Source organism: Sinocyclocheilus grahami, unplaced genomic scaffold, assembly GCF_001515645.1.
Source record: "Sinocyclocheilus grahami isolate Dianchi unplaced genomic scaffold, SAMN03320097.WGS_v1.1 scaffold163.1, whole genome shotgun sequence".
NCBI classification, from domain to species: Eukaryota; Metazoa; Chordata; class Actinopteri; order Cypriniformes; family Cyprinidae; genus Sinocyclocheilus; species Sinocyclocheilus grahami.
Genome location: NW_015505342.1, coordinates 342,871 through 358,813, shown reverse-complemented (window position 1 = coordinate 358,813; position 15,943 = coordinate 342,871). Strand labels below are relative to the sequence as shown.

Sequence of the window (15,943 nt, the reverse complement as noted above, 5' to 3'; positions counted from 1 at the left end):
AAAACCATACAATTTTGGAATAGCATGTAAATGAAATATATATATTTTTTTTTTCATTGCTTACTGTGTTTTAAACTACCCTTTTGAGGGAGAAACAATGTACCTCAAGGAGATTTTATGTGGAACTCTTGAAGTTCTCAAAAATGTCATTCATCACAAATCTATAGGGGTGACCCCGAACAGTCGAAGATTCGATGCTTTGATAGGAGGAACCTGATTCGACTACCAATCTCACAGTTGAATATTCGCTGAGGCGTTATGATCATGCCATTTTGGCTATATGGGGGTGCTCAAATGTCTGATTTCACATAGAACTACCGGTTTTCTCCCAGAGTTAATATACTGTCTATTAAGATAATGCTGTAAATAAGAATCTGAAAAGAAAGAAGCTTTAAATAAATATTTTAGCGTGCGTGAATAAATCCAACCACCCCTTTAGATTTAAGTTTCACTTTCCATAATCCGTGACCGACAGAGCATCTTGGCGCAAGGATTTAAAACTTTAACTACACATACACTCTTTGATATACTATATATATATATATATATATATATATATATATATATATCATTTTTCTTTTTTTTCCAGTTTCAGTTTCCAGATTTCAGTCAAATGACGTGCTTCAACTGTGTCAGCATCTATGACCAAAAATGGATGAAGAGCATAAAGAGTTCAGTTACCTAGTAACCCAAATTTGACTTCTAGTTTTGGTTTTCAGCTGAAATTAAAACATAAATTTAGTTTTCTGTGTTTTGGTAAAAATAATAATAATTTTGGCTAATCACTAAAAATTGACTAAAATGAATGAATATGACATGCCAAAATTCTGACTAAATCTAAAGGATATTATGGTCAAAAGACAAAAAGAAAGCCTAAAACTAAAAAACTGTGTACAAATTTAAAGGAACACTCCACTATTTTTGAAAATAGGCTCATTTTCCAACTCCCCTAGAGTTAAACAGTTGAGTTTTACCATTTTCGAAACCATTCAGCCGATCTCCGGGTCTGGCGGTAGCACTTTTAGCTGCAGCTTAGCATAGATCAATGAATCTGATTAGACCGTTAGCATCTCGCTCAAAAATGACCAAAGAGTTTCGATATTATTCCTATTTAAAACTTGACTCTTCTGTAGTTACATCGTGTACTAAGACCGACGGAAAATGAAAAGTTGTGATTTTCTAGGCCGATGTGGCTAGGAACTATACTCTCATTCCGGCGTAATAATCAAGGAACTTTGCTGCCGTACCATGGTTGCAGCAGACGCAATGATATTACACAGCGCTTGAAAATAGGCTAACTTCTGCCAACATAACCAACGTGACCACCTGCTTGCACAGGGCTACTGAAGAGTGCCTTCCGTTGGAAGTTACCTAGCTGGGGACTATTTTCAGGCGCTGCGTAATATCATTGCGCCTGCTGCACCCATGGTACGGCAGCAAAGTTCCTTGATTTTCCGTCTGTTTTAGTACACGATGTAACTACAGAAGAGTCAAGTTTTAATTAGGAAAAATATCGAAACTCTTTGGTCATTTTTGAGCGAGATGCTAACGGTCTAATCAGATTCATTGATCTATGCTAACCTACAGCTAAACTTGCTACCGCCAGACCCGGAGATCGGCTGAATGGATTCGAAATGGTAAAACTCAACTGTTTAACTCTAGGGGAGTTGGAAAATTAGCCTATTTTCAAAAATAGTGGAGTGTTCATTTAACTTTGGATAAGACAATCAAGACACTTCAGCTTTATGCATTTCACTCTAGAGTCTAGAGAAACTCACAGTATTATATCGGACTGCCCATTGTAAAATCTCAGACTTTATAGCACCCATTCTAAAATGGTTTAGCTTTAGACAACCCACTCTGGACTCTTAAAGCAGGATATCTACAGCCAAAGACTCTAGATTGGTTGGTGCAGAATCAAAGACCTGACAGTGTGTCTCCTACAGGATCTAAAAACTCTAATGCTTGGGACTCACTGTAGGGTCTCAGTCTCGACACAACCCAATCTAGAGTCTTTGTTTCTTGTTATTCGATAGACCCTATTCAATCACACTGCATTCATATGTGTTGTAAGCACAACCTGGGAGAAACCTACCATATCTGTCCACAGGTCATCTCACCGCGAACAGGATATGAGCTTATGTGATGTCGTATACAAAGTCTCCTTCCAAGAACACTGGCTTAACACATTCGCAGCACGTTTACTGGTGCTAAGGTCAGAGAAGAGGGCGACTAGACTACCATTCACTAGTTGTACTAAATACTTAAAGGGTACTCACTCTTGTTTAAACCTGGAACAAAAAACGAGATGCTTAAAAAAGTTACTGTTTTTGGGGTGTTTGTTTTGTATTTACAATGAAAATCAATGGGGTCCAAACAAAATCCCCAGTGGACCCCACTGACGTCCATTGTAAGGACAGAAAACTAAACATTAAGACCTTTTTCAAAATATTAGGGCTGTGCAATATATATCGAAATATCGCAAATATACATATCGCAATATGCATATCGCTACAGCTTGCAATATATGGGGCCATGAACAAAACACAAAGAGAAAATAACTCACTATTCTAAATAACTTTTATAGCTTAAATAAGAATCAGTGCATATTGAATTCATAGAGTAAATACTTAAGTGTTGTAATTTTCCTTTTTTATTATTCAGTTCCTAAACTAATGTTAAAATGACATTTTTATGTAATGCTAGAGTAAAACACACTTTCAGAAGTTGTTGTAGGGGTGCTTTCTTCTCACAAAAAGTAAAACATGTATGCTAGTTGTATTAGAATCAGAATGAGCTTTATTCACCACTTAAGTGTGCGCAAACACAAGGAATCTGTTGTGGTTTTACAGGAGCTCTTGATACATAAATACAAATAACCATACATATATATATATATATGACACAAGATAGTTATAGAAGTTCACAGAACTGACTCAGCAACAGTTGAGTAAATCTGTTTCATCTGAGCATGTGCCACTTTAAGCATTATCGTATCGCATATCGACTATCGCATTATTTAATGAGTTATCGCATATCGCATTTTTCTTCAATATCGCACAGCCCTACAAAATATCTTCTTCCGTGTTTCACAGAAGAACAAAGTCATACAGGGTTGGAATGACATGAGGGTGAATAAATGAGTTTTTACAAAGGAATAAGACAAAAATGTATCTTTTTCTTTACAATTCACCAAGCTTTCTCTTCCACTTTGAAATGGCATTTGCATCATTTATCATTCACAGTTGCAGGCGTAGTTTATTTTTACATTTTTTAGGGGTTTCTAAAAATGGACACACACAAGTTTCTTTACACATGTTCATGCTATACGAAACAAGCTCCCATAACACTAAAATGCAGCTGTGTAAACAACATGGGGTCAGAGCTCGTGACCTGTAGGAACAAACATGCGACCTTTCTGGACGGTCACAGTTGCTTATTCAAATCCCCCACCCAACTAATTACAACCATTAATCTACGACACAATATACACGGAAAGGTGCTGTCAGACAAAAGGTGCCATCAATAACAAATGCGTTTGAGCACACTTAAACTTTTGACATCCGTTTGACTAAATTTACATCAGTGTACCTTTACAAAGCAAGTCTTTCGAGACAAAAGCATCACCGTTTAGGATCTCTTCAACACTATCGTGATGATGAAGTATGAAAAGATATGACATAAAAAAGATTTTCAATCATAAGATCTCAAAAACACAAATCAAAATGCGTTTGAGCACACTTAAACTTTTGACATCCGTTTGACTAAATTTACATCAGTGTACCTTTACAAAGCAAGTCTTTCGAGACAAAAGCATCACCGTTTAGGATCTCTTCAACACTATCGTGATGAAGTATGAAAAGATATGACATAAAAAAGATTTTCAATCATAAGATCTCAAAAACACAAATCAGTCCTAAATATAACATTCACATCAGATACTTACATCAGCACAGCCTTATTTGTCCTGCGTATCTATGCAGAAAAGACAATCTCTTTGTATAACTTGCTAAACTGTGATGTGTGTGTGTGCGAGAGAGTGTGTGTGTGGTGGAACATTTCTCTTCTGTAGAAGTTTCCCCGGATGTCATCGAACACCACAAACACCGAAACACTTAAAATTTTCCACTGAGTGGGGTTCAGACCACCAACACCTCAGAAGATCTCAGACAGTGGGGTTACAAAATAAGTTTATCCTCCACCCCCCCAAAAAACTCTTTTGGTCAGCCCCCTAAACCAATATTTCCATCTTTCTCTCTAAGATGAAGCCATTATAACCTATAAAGCATCATAAGCTACAGAGGTTCTCAACTAGTGTTCTGATAAACATCAACAGATAATCCTAATGCTGAATGAGAGTAATAATATTAATAATAATATATAAAATAACAAATGAATTAAAAACTATGTAATTGTGCATAGTTAAGATTTCAAAATAAATTAATAATTTTAACTTATAATAAAAAACTATTCCCATATGTTGTGCTGTTGACGTCAAAAGCATGTGTCCAGTCACACTTTATGACATTTTACAACAAATTTACTTGGTAATATGGCCAATACTAAAGATGTATTCCCCTATTTATTCCATGCATTAGTCTGGTAAATCACATTTCTGTTGTTATTTATGCACTTACAAAACTGTCAATATTCCAATTCAGTCAAATTTTATGTCTTATTGGACGTATGCAGTTCACTGTATTTTGAACACATTTCAATGCTCAGTTTTAACAGCCCTCTACACACACCTTGGCAATAAAATCGCCATTGGCTAGTAAATTGTTTAGTTTACTCGGCAGACTGATATACTATTTAATATTGTATATATAAAAGCTTATGTTTGTAAAATGGCACAGCTTTTTAAATATCTGAAAGTACACTCTTAACATCAGTCAGTCAAGCATTATAATTATGATAATCAAGCATTATTTAATGATTGAACTTTAGTAATTAGAATTAAAACTTGGTAACTATGTATGAATGCATTTTTCTTGTTTGAACTGAACTTAGGACTGATGGTGGTGCTTAATATATTGTTGGTCATTCAGTGTTTCTGTAAAAAAAAAAAAAAAATACACTAACAATAATACTGATAAGATAATAATAATAATAATACAAAATTCCACTACTAATAACAATATAAAAAGCACTAAGGATTAATGAGCTGCTGGGTTCATGAATATTGATGACGTTGTATGTGTTCGCTCGAACAGATTTGCTGAAATCAAAACAGGGACGATAATAGGTGAGCGCCAGCCAATGAGATTGCCGTTTGCACATTAGTTCCGCCCCCTAACATATCTTATGGTTGTTCTTAAAAGCTGAAGAATTCCAAATGAACTCTGCTATTTTGACAGGAAAATAGAACAAAGAATACTGTTTACATGTAGCGTGTCAATTCTGCATGCTATGTAAGACTCTCTCTCTCTTTACATGTGTGAGAAACAGTGCTATCAGCAAAGCGACGGCGAGTCATGCGCCTTCACACTAGAGTTTACGGTACGTCAAATACAGGTATGCTACGCATCCATTGAGATGAATTGAAAAATAGCACAGATTGCTTGATGGAGAGTGAAACTCTGGTGTGCTCAGTCAGAGTGTTCGGTGACTGAAAATATACCCGTGCTAAACTTATACTTAGCCTCCAACTCACACACTGGCGAGTAAAATCTAAGAATTTATTAGCCAATGGCTAATGTTAGACATCATTTAGTCACCCAGAGTGAAGATTTAGTCGCATATGCGAGTGATTTACATTTTACAAGTTAACTTTACAAGTAAAAATTTACAAATATACAAGTAAGCTCAATGGTTTTCAACTGGTTTTGCTTCAGGATACAGATCTTTCATTGGACGTCAAGTGGCAGTCCAAAAAAGTAAATTTCAAGCCACGGTTGGACCTTACAAATGGCATTTTACAAGTAAAACTACATGCATTCTTTAAAACCCTACAAGTAATTTTTTTACAATTGTATGCATACTTACATTTTTGCTTGTAAACATCCAATGCAGATCTTGCATTTAACATCAAGCAGCAGCTCAAAACAGTACCTTATAAGGCACTGTTGAACCTTACAAGAAACACTTTACAAGTAAAACTACATGCATTCTTTAAAACCCTACAAGTAATTTTTTAACAATTGCATGCATACTTAAAATTTTCCTTGTCAATGCCAAATGCAGATCTTGCAAAGATTGTCAAGTGGCAGCCCAAGATAGTTCTTTACAAGATACTGCTGGACCTTGCGAGTAAAATTCTACAAGTAAAATTAGATGCATTCTTAAAATCCTACAAGACATTTTATGCATACTGAAAATTTTGCTTGTAAATGTCGAAAGCAAATCTGGCATTGAACATCAATTGGCAGCCCAAAGCAGACCTTACAAGATACTTCTGGACCTGATAAGTACAATTTTACAAGTAAAATTGCACACATTCCAAAAATCTTACAAGTAATTTTTGTTTTATATTTTATGCATACATAATATATTGTTTGTAAATGTCCAAAGCAAGTCTTGCATTGAATGTCAATTGGCAGCCCAAAACAGAACTTGTAAAATAATTTTGGACCTGACAAGCAAAATTGCATGCATTCTTAAAATTTTACAAGTAAATATATATTTATATATACTAAAATTATTATTATTTTTTTTACAATTGCATGCATACTTAAAATTTGTCCTGTAAATGTTGAATGCAAGATCTGCATTAGATGTCAAGTGGAAGCCTAAAACAGTACCTTACAAGATACTGTTGGACATTACAAGTAACATTTTACAAGTAAAATTGCACACTTACCTATAAAACTACAAGTATTTTTTACAATTGCATGCATACCTAAAATCTCAGTCCAGAAGAAAAACCAGTCATGAACCCCTGAGCTAGACGATGAGAAGACAAAGATGCTAAAAGCCCAACAGGCTGTCATTCATTCATTCTTTCATTCATTCACGCGACGCATCATCCATCCAAGTTACCTATTCCACCTGAACCAAAGCCAGCTTCATAGAAACATCCAACCCTACTGCAATAAAAATCACAGTTGCACAACACGTCAATTTTCTCATGAAAAAGGGCTTTGTGCACGAAACCACACATCCAGATCTGCCATTACAGTCTGTTGAAAAATGCGCACTTACACACACGCTCACACACCAGGGGGACAGAACAGGAGATGATGTCACCGACTCAACCAGGGGAGATGCGTAGTGCACAGAAAACAATTAGAACAAACCTTATGGTGATACATTGCACTAATATAAGGTCCTCTCTGGATCCAACTGTATGCAAGCAGATTATTTGCATGCAAAGGATGAGAGCGGAGGTTATGTAATGATGTGGCAGGCACAATGGGGAGCAGCTGAGATGTACAGATGTGACATAAACCTTAAATAAACACAAAAGCTCTCATGCATCTCACATGACAGCTGAAGGATCTCGAAAAGAGGCCATTGAGAGGGTTGCCAGGTATCAGAACAGAACGAAACACTATGCATGCAATCCGTGTTGCCCGGCTGCACAAATCACAGACACTGCATGCATTTTGGGCATCATATGGATGGATTATCTTGACATGCAGCAGAAATTAAACCTTGGAGGTTACATAAAGGCATATGCATGGCGTCCGAAGCAACCTGTCCCTAAAATCAGCGTGCAAGGTGAATGCACGCTTTATGCCTCTGTCTGTGCATCATGTCGGGGATCTGGAAGCTTGCATTGGCTGGTTTGGTTGCTATGCAATGGGATAAAAAAGGAAGACAGGGCATGCATGTATGTATGCATGCATGAATGAATGGTGAACCCAATACAGAAATACAACCATAAAGCATGCTTACCTTCATATACAGGTCTAGGAGAGTCCAGTGAATTGAAGATGATCTTGAATTATGATGAAAGGAGAATAGGAGGGGGGAGAGGACAAAACAGCAGCTCATCTGCAGGAAAATAACCACATTGCTGTAGATGTTCACATTACATTCAATTCAAGGGGCCTCTGGCACAGTAATAAATAATATTTCCAAAACAGGAACGCAATCCTGGCTTCTTCTCGGGTGCGGTGCATTAAATAAAAGCCTCAGACGCAATTGCAATCATCTCTGTGGCTGCTGGCCGGGTTTAGCTCTATAATCCCGCATATGTCTCTGTATTGCTGCTACTGGCTGCTGCGGCTGCAACGTGCAGCGTTAACATGGCGCAACCGCTCACGCCCCGCCTACATTCTCATAGGTCTGTCGTGGGGGGCGTGGTCGAAACGCGGGGGCGGGGCCTGGAATGCACAAATAAGTTCAGTTCTTACTCGCGAACTATTGATAGATAGATAGATAGATAGATAGATAGATTATTGTCATTTGTGTAAATTTACTTTAAAACAGGCTACATTGATAATTGTATTTTGTCAGATTAAAATGTGTGATGGAATATCATAGATATCCCACATATTTTAAAAACTAGCCTCTACATTATTAACATCACCAGCTTCTGGCCCAAGCGCTCGTGTGTGTGTTTGTAGCTCCATCTACTGGAGAGGATCTAAAGTTATACTTTAGTCTCATTTCCAAGGTGCGACCTGAATCTGCACCTCAAACACAATTCCATCACATTAACACTTTATAGACGACAGCAACTCTAGACACACGAGTCTAGAAGGTTCTAGCAGCTCCGCCGGAAGCGGCTCTAGATGACACTTAGAACACTGGAAGGGCTTCGAGAGAAAGCCTGTCTGTTACTAGGCAACCATTATGAAATCATTAGTGATTCTAGAACACATCACAGCTACAGATCAGTTTCCAGCATATTCTGCTGTAGTAAATTACATAATTTGTTTGTGTACAAATGAGCCGGAAACCAAAATGTCTCTTATCTTTAGCTGAAGGAGCGTGGGATGTGAAACATGCATATCATTTTCAGTCGAATCACAGCATCAGCCCGTCAGTTCGAAATGGATGCATTTTGATGGATTTAAAACCCATGTCAGATTTGAAATTCGATTTTTAACCCCAAAATATAATATCATGACTGTTATTAAAAAGTAGCCTTTTTTTTATATATATATTTTTTTACATCAGTTTTTTTTTGTGTTGAGAAATAGCATGGAAGTTCCTTAGGCTAGTAAATACCCTGGCACATTATTTATTTTTTAACCATGATACTGTACACTGCATCTAAAGTCCTAACAACAAGCCTGAACACTTAGCGTTGTTTATGGGTAATGTGCAGTTTATGTGTACTACATATTGATTTATATTTATATGATTTAATTTGTTATTTTTGTCCAATACAATACAGCGTGTAGTCTATTTAAAATCTGTTCCATTCCCTCTTTTAAATACCCCCTTTATACAGTTGTTGAATTATTTATTCGAAATTCTTGCAACATTTTTCATTGATTTGTCTAATAAAATGAGTAAAACGAATGTATAAATCAATATTAACATTAATACTTATGCACTCTTTGAAATAAGACTCATGCGAGGGTTTCCAAACTGAGCTCTGACAGTGGAACGTACCAAAACCGAGAGGAAGAGGGGTGTCCAACTATCTCTTTTTCACATTTAATCTTAATATTCACATCTAAAATGTTGTTTCATCCCTTTTGACAGAATAATATGTATCAAAATAATCAAAATCACAAATATATATCGTGAAGTCTTTTAAATAAGTGTGATATTTGTCAAAGAGCTGGCCGGATCCCCCTGCCAGCGCTGTAAGTCAGTGTGCACTAACAGTGAACGCTCTCGAGAGGTGTGAGGAACTGAAAACGGCTCTTCGCGCGGCCCGATTAAAAGCCACTGCATCCAGTTGTATAACAAATAGAGAAACGTTTCCGCGTGTGCATTTACTCGGTAATGTCGGCAGCAACATTTGTGGAAACGGAACCGTCTACTGGCATATGCTGTCGTCTTGTGTTAAGGTAATTTTTAATGCATATCATTAAATCTCGTTTGACAGTTAAATGCATGCTGATTACATCTATCCACAGCACAAAGGAATAACATCGCGGTTTCTATATATTAAACAAGCGTTTATTATGATAACTGGATGTTTTATATAGATGTTTTACCCGTTGAATTGTGCGTTTATGCATTATGCATGAACAGATTAAGTAAGCTTACTGGTGAATTGCAACATTAAGCAGTTGCACGCGCAAATCTCAAAATGCAAAAGACACTGTTTCCTTTTTGCCAGGAAGATGCTTTCATTGCAATGCAGCTGCATATAATAGAGAACATAGATATGCACGTACTAAGATCAAGCTTAATGGGTAATGCATCAGGCAACCCGGACAGAATGGTCAAGGTGGTGTACTGATATGCACATATCACATATCATGAGCAAATATATACAGTCAAATTATAGTCAAAAAGAAACTGTACAGTTGTGTGATGCAAAGTAGGTACAGTAGGTGACACAGTTGTTTTTACTAAAGAAAGGCCGATTAATCAACCGATTTTTTTAAAATTAAAACACTTAGCCATAACTGCACCCAATTTACACCTAGTCCATTACGAAATATTGAAATACTTACATTTTGTTTTCAGTTCATTTTAGTGAGCAATTGTAAAAAATATTTTCTTGAATATTGAGATACTCACGTTTTGTTTTCTGTTAATTTTAGTGAGCAGTTGTTGTGAAAATGTACTCACATATTTTGAAATTCAATACAAAAATAAAAAATAAATAAAATGTATATATATATATATATATACACACACAATTGCGTAAATCAAATGTAGCTTTTAAGTAAATATTTAATTAAATATTAAAAATGATAAATTATGTGAAATTATTGTGCAATTATGGAGTCCAATATTTTTACATTCAGTAAAAATACTGAAGTTTATATATATATATATAGAGAGAGAGAGAGAGAGAGAGAGAGATTATCAAATTAATCAATACTCACATTTTGTTTTCAGGTAATTTTAGTATTAACTAAAATAATTTAAATTTGAGCAATTATTGGGAAAATAAAAAATAGTTAAAAATTATTAAAATTTATACAATTATTTTATTTAAAAAACAAATATTTTAAAATGTAATATAAATATTGAACAAATTATAAATACAATTAGGTAATCAAAATGAATGTTTATCTTTTAAGGGAGTATTTAATTAAATATTTAAAAAATGTTAACATTCAAAATTGTAAAAATTAAAACATACTCAATCTTAGTTTTTTTTTTTTTTGGGATGGTGTATAAGATTGTAATATTTATATCGACAACAGCATTGTTCAAACACAATTTTTCGCAACACGAATAGCCGATTTGTTGTGTTTTAAGACTGTGGTATAAACTGGGGGAAAAAAAGGCCCAGAAACAATTTTTGCTCAAAAAAATAGCTTGTACATTTCAAAATGAATCACAAAGAAACAGTAAGTGACACACTGATTTAAACATGAAATGTATATAATAGTAGTTTGTAAAAGGGGAAGTCGTGGCTTAATGGTTAGAGAGTCGGACTCGTAACCCAAAGGTTGCGAGTTCGAGTCTCTGGTCCGGCAGGAATTGTAGGTGGGGGGAGTGAATGTACACAATGTACAGCGCTCTCGGATGGTGTATAAGATTGTAATATTTATATCGACAACAGCATTGTTCAAACACAATTTTTCGCAACACGAATAGCCGATTTGTTGTGTTTTAAGACTGTGGTATAAACTGGGGGAAAAAAGGCCCAGAAACAATTTTTGCTCAAAAAAATAGCTTGTAAATTTCAAAATGAATCACACAGAAACAGTAAGTGACACACTGATTTAAACATGAAATGTATATAATAATAGTTTGTAAAAGCACTAATTCCTAGTATGGGTAACCATACTTGGCCACATGTCACTGTAATCTCTGTATTATTTACAAATTCATAAAGTCATGTAGGAAATCACATATTGTCCAAAACGTCCTATAATATGAGTGGTACAAGGCCTGTTTTAGATCCAGGTGGTTCTGCGATCCTAAGAAGTGGAGTCATATTCCTGATGATTTGTAATATAAATATTGAACAAATTATAAATACAATTAGGTAATCAAAATGAATGTTTATCTTTTAAGGGAGTATTTAATTAAATATTTAAAAAATGTTAACATTCAAAATTGTAAAAATTAAAACATACTCAATCTTAGTTTTTTTTTTTTTTGGGATGGTGTATAAGATTGTAATATTTATATCGACAACAGCATTGTTCAAACACAATTTTTCGCAACACGAATAGCCGATTTGTTGTGTTTTAAGACTGTGGTATAAACTGGGGGAAAAAAAGGCCCAGAAACAATTTTTGCTCAAAAAAATAGCTTGTAAATTTCAAAATGAATCACACAGAAACAGTAAGTGACACACTGATTTAAACATGAAATGTATATAATAATAGTTTGTAAAAGGGGAAGTCGTGGCTTAATGGTTAGAGAGTCGGACTCGTAACCCAAAGGTTGCGAGTTCGAGTCTCTGGTCCGGCAGGAATTGTAGGTGGGGGGAGTGAATGTACACAATGTACAGCGCTCTCTCCCACCTTCAATACCGTGACTGAGGTGCCCTTGAGCAAGGCACCGAACCCCCAACTGCTCCCCGGGCGCCGCAGCAAAAATGGCTGCCCACTGCTCTGGGTGTGTGTTCACTGCTGTGTGTGTGCACTTAGGATGGGATAAATGCAGAGCACTAATTCTGAGTATGGGTAACCATACTTGGCCACATGTCACTTCACTGTGGCTCCATATGATTAAAACGAACTCCAGTAATCTCTGTATTATTCATAAAGTCATGTAGGAAATCACATATTGTCCAAAACATCCTATAATATGAGTGGTACAAGGCCTGTTTTAGATCCAGGTGGTTCTGCGATCCTAAGAAGTGGAGTCATATTTCTGATGATTTCAGAAAGGAAATCCTGAACTTCCCTGTATTGTGGCTGACAGGAAGGCGACTGGAGGAGATGTGTGATACTGACATCAGGCCTAAAGATCCAACACTTCAGGGTGTTAAAACCAGAGCTTGTGTTTGTGGTGTGGAGGTCGGGTTCTGTATTTTGGAAGTCTTCGGTGTAATTGTATTCGTCCAGGTTTAGCTCAATCTGTCTGAGTCTTTCTTGTTGTTGGCAGTTTGGAGCTGAGATCACACTGCAGAATCACAGCGTGGCAATCCTAGTGTCTCGTCTAGACCGTATTTCCTGTGTGTCTAGTTGGATGTCTGGGAAAAGCCTCGGTTTGCACACTGCTTCTTTATGCCAATGTAGAGTCCGTTAGTGACATTTCAGACGTTAAAAGTCTGTTGTTTTTTCTCTTGAAGGAGCCGCTCACTTCAGCTCACAAGTTTATTCACCCTCGTGTCGTTCTAAACTCACATTATTTCTTTTGTAAAACACAAACAGATGTTTTGAAGAATGTTCTTGTTCTTTTGTGTCAGATTTTTTTGTTCTCGACGATTCAGTGGAAAAAGAACCTTAATGATTCATTTATGAATCATACTTTTCCTGTTTTCAGGTTCGACTTACTGACTCAGTGTTTTCCTGTGATATTATTCTGTTTGAACCTGAATATTCAGAAGAACGTAATATGGATTTATTTTCTGGGATTAGATTAATATTGCTTTTCCAACCCTATGTTATTATAATTTGTTTATATTTATTAAAATGATTAATTCTATTACTGTTTATATAATTATATAATTTTTTTTAGATCTTTTAAATATTTTTACCTTATTGTTACATTATTCTTGTGTTTTATTTTACATAATAGTTATAGTAATAATAATAATTATTATTATCATGCTCAAGCATCATGTGTTTTTTTTTTTAATGCAAACCAATAAATAGTTGTTATTAATCATATTTTAATAATAACAATAATGATCACAACAATCCTAATTCAATTTTAAAATAATTATTGTTAATAATAATAATAATGATTTATTTTATAATACACGTTTATATTGCATTACTAATACATTACTCTTATTTTTATTTTGCATACTTTATTATTTTAGTATTATTTATATCATTATTGATCAATCCATTTGGTATTATTAATTGTGATTTGACAAAAATGCCAATAAAAATATTTTTTTTATTAATATTTTAATAATAACAATAATAATCACAACAGTCCTTATTAATATAATACTACTTTAATTATTAATTATTTCATTATTAATATAATTAAAACTACTAGCAGTACTACTAATTATAATAATAATAATTACTACTACGAATAATAATATATAATTTCATATTATTTTATAATATATTTTGATGTTTATTTTTTTTACATGATTCTTATTTTACATAATTTTTTTATTATTTTAATATTTATTTTGTTATTATTATCATCATCGTTATTGATAAATCCGATTGTTATTATAATTTTTTTTAATACAAATACAAACCAATAAATATTATTATAAATAATATATTAACAACAACAACAACAATTGTAATAATGATCATACTATAATTTATATAATAATAATAATTATTATTAGTATTAATAATAATAATCTTACAAAAACAAAAATGACATTGTGTGTTCTGATAACAAGAAACTCCATAAAGCCACGAGTGCAAATGTACTTTATAATACTGAATAATTTCAGCTGATTAATTAACACAGATTCATCAGAGTATGCGTTTGTACTCGTTCCTACCTCTCATCACACACCATTGTCTCTGTATTGCAGGTGTAGCTGTCTCCATGGCAACCAGCGTGGTTCCCGGGGACAACCTGCCCACATATAAGCTGGTGGTGGTGGGAGACGGAGGCGTGGGGAAGAGCGCGCTCACCATACAGTTCTTCCAGAAGATCTTCGTCCCGGACTACGACCCCACCATCGAGGACTCGTACCTCAAACACACCGAGATCGACAACCAGTGGGCCATTCTGGACGGTGAGCAGTTCAGTGCGACGCCAGTAGAGGGCAGGGCAGATCCAGAGGAGCTGAAACAAATCAAATATGTTTTATGTCAGCCTTTAGTCATTAAATACACAACACTGAATTATAAAGCAGTCATTTCTGATATGAAATATTTCTGAGCACAAAACATTCGGTAGAGTTAGAGTTAATAGTAACAATGTGGTCTATATCACAATAAATAAAACGAAATATTAAAGACATTTTAAAGACAAATATTAAAGACATAAAAGTTGTTAAGAAAAATAAATGAAAGAGAAAAATATATCAAATATTATATTATATACCACAAGCGCATTATCTTAAGTGTTATTTTGATATTATTTATATACTATTATAGTATTTATTAATATTTTGAATTGCATGCTTTTATTTTTATATTTACAGCTTTCATTTTTATTTTAGTTTAAGTTTTAGCAAGTTTATGTGCTTTGGTCATTTTTATTAGTTCAGTAATTTATTTCAGTTAGTTACTAAGGCAACATTTTTAATTTTTAGATTTTTATTTATATTTATAAACTTTTTTGTATTTTATGTCTATTAAAAATTATTTTAATATTTTCTTTTAGTTAACAATAACAACACTGATTATATTATGAATAAATAGTTTAATGTACAATACAAAGATACATCATAAGAAATAATATTTTAAAAGCTTAATTGAATACATATTTATACATTTGTCAAATATGTTACTTTTAACTTTTAATATAGTATATTAAAATACAAAAAATATTTTAATATGCTACCATGTGCAATACAAAGAGGAATCAAAAATGAAGAAATAAAATTTAAAAAAGGTTAATTTAAAACATTTATAAATTTGTCAAATATTTTACTTTTAACTTTTAATGTAATATATATAATAATAATAATAATAATTAGAGGTCGACCGATGTATCGGTTTTGCCGATTAATCGGCACCGATAGTTGATTGCTGGAACTATCGGTTATCGACAAAAATCCATGCCGATAGTTTTCCGGGTTGCGTCCATTGCTAGAGCTGCTGAGAAGGGTCTGCTGTCATTACACCGTGCGAGAGCGGCCTCT

General features: G+C 34.4%; 2 protein-coding genes across 2 annotated transcripts in view; one reads left to right on the top strand and one right to left on the bottom strand.

Moving 5' to 3' along the window:
* LOC107593078 (tyrosine-protein phosphatase non-receptor type 4-like) overlaps positions 1-8,168 on the bottom strand; it is a 42,396-nt gene extending 34,228 nt beyond the window's left edge. Inside the window, exon 1 of the mRNA XM_016282660.1 lies at positions 7,837-8,168. The gene's annotated coding sequence lies outside the window, so the exon portion shown is untranslated. The remainder of the gene's footprint in view (positions 1-7,836) is intronic.
* A 1,577-nt stretch (positions 8,169-9,745) lies between these two features.
* LOC107593037 (ras-related protein M-Ras-like) overlaps positions 9,746-15,943 on the top strand; it is a 13,337-nt gene continuing 7,139 nt past the window's right edge. Inside the window, exons 1-2 of the mRNA XM_016282614.1 lie at positions 9,746-9,911; positions 14,663-14,869. Of these exons, the coding sequence (XP_016138100.1) occupies positions 14,677-14,869 (193 nt within the window). The 5' untranslated portion in view covers positions 9,746-9,911; positions 14,663-14,676. The remainder of the gene's footprint in view (positions 9,912-14,662; positions 14,870-15,943) is intronic.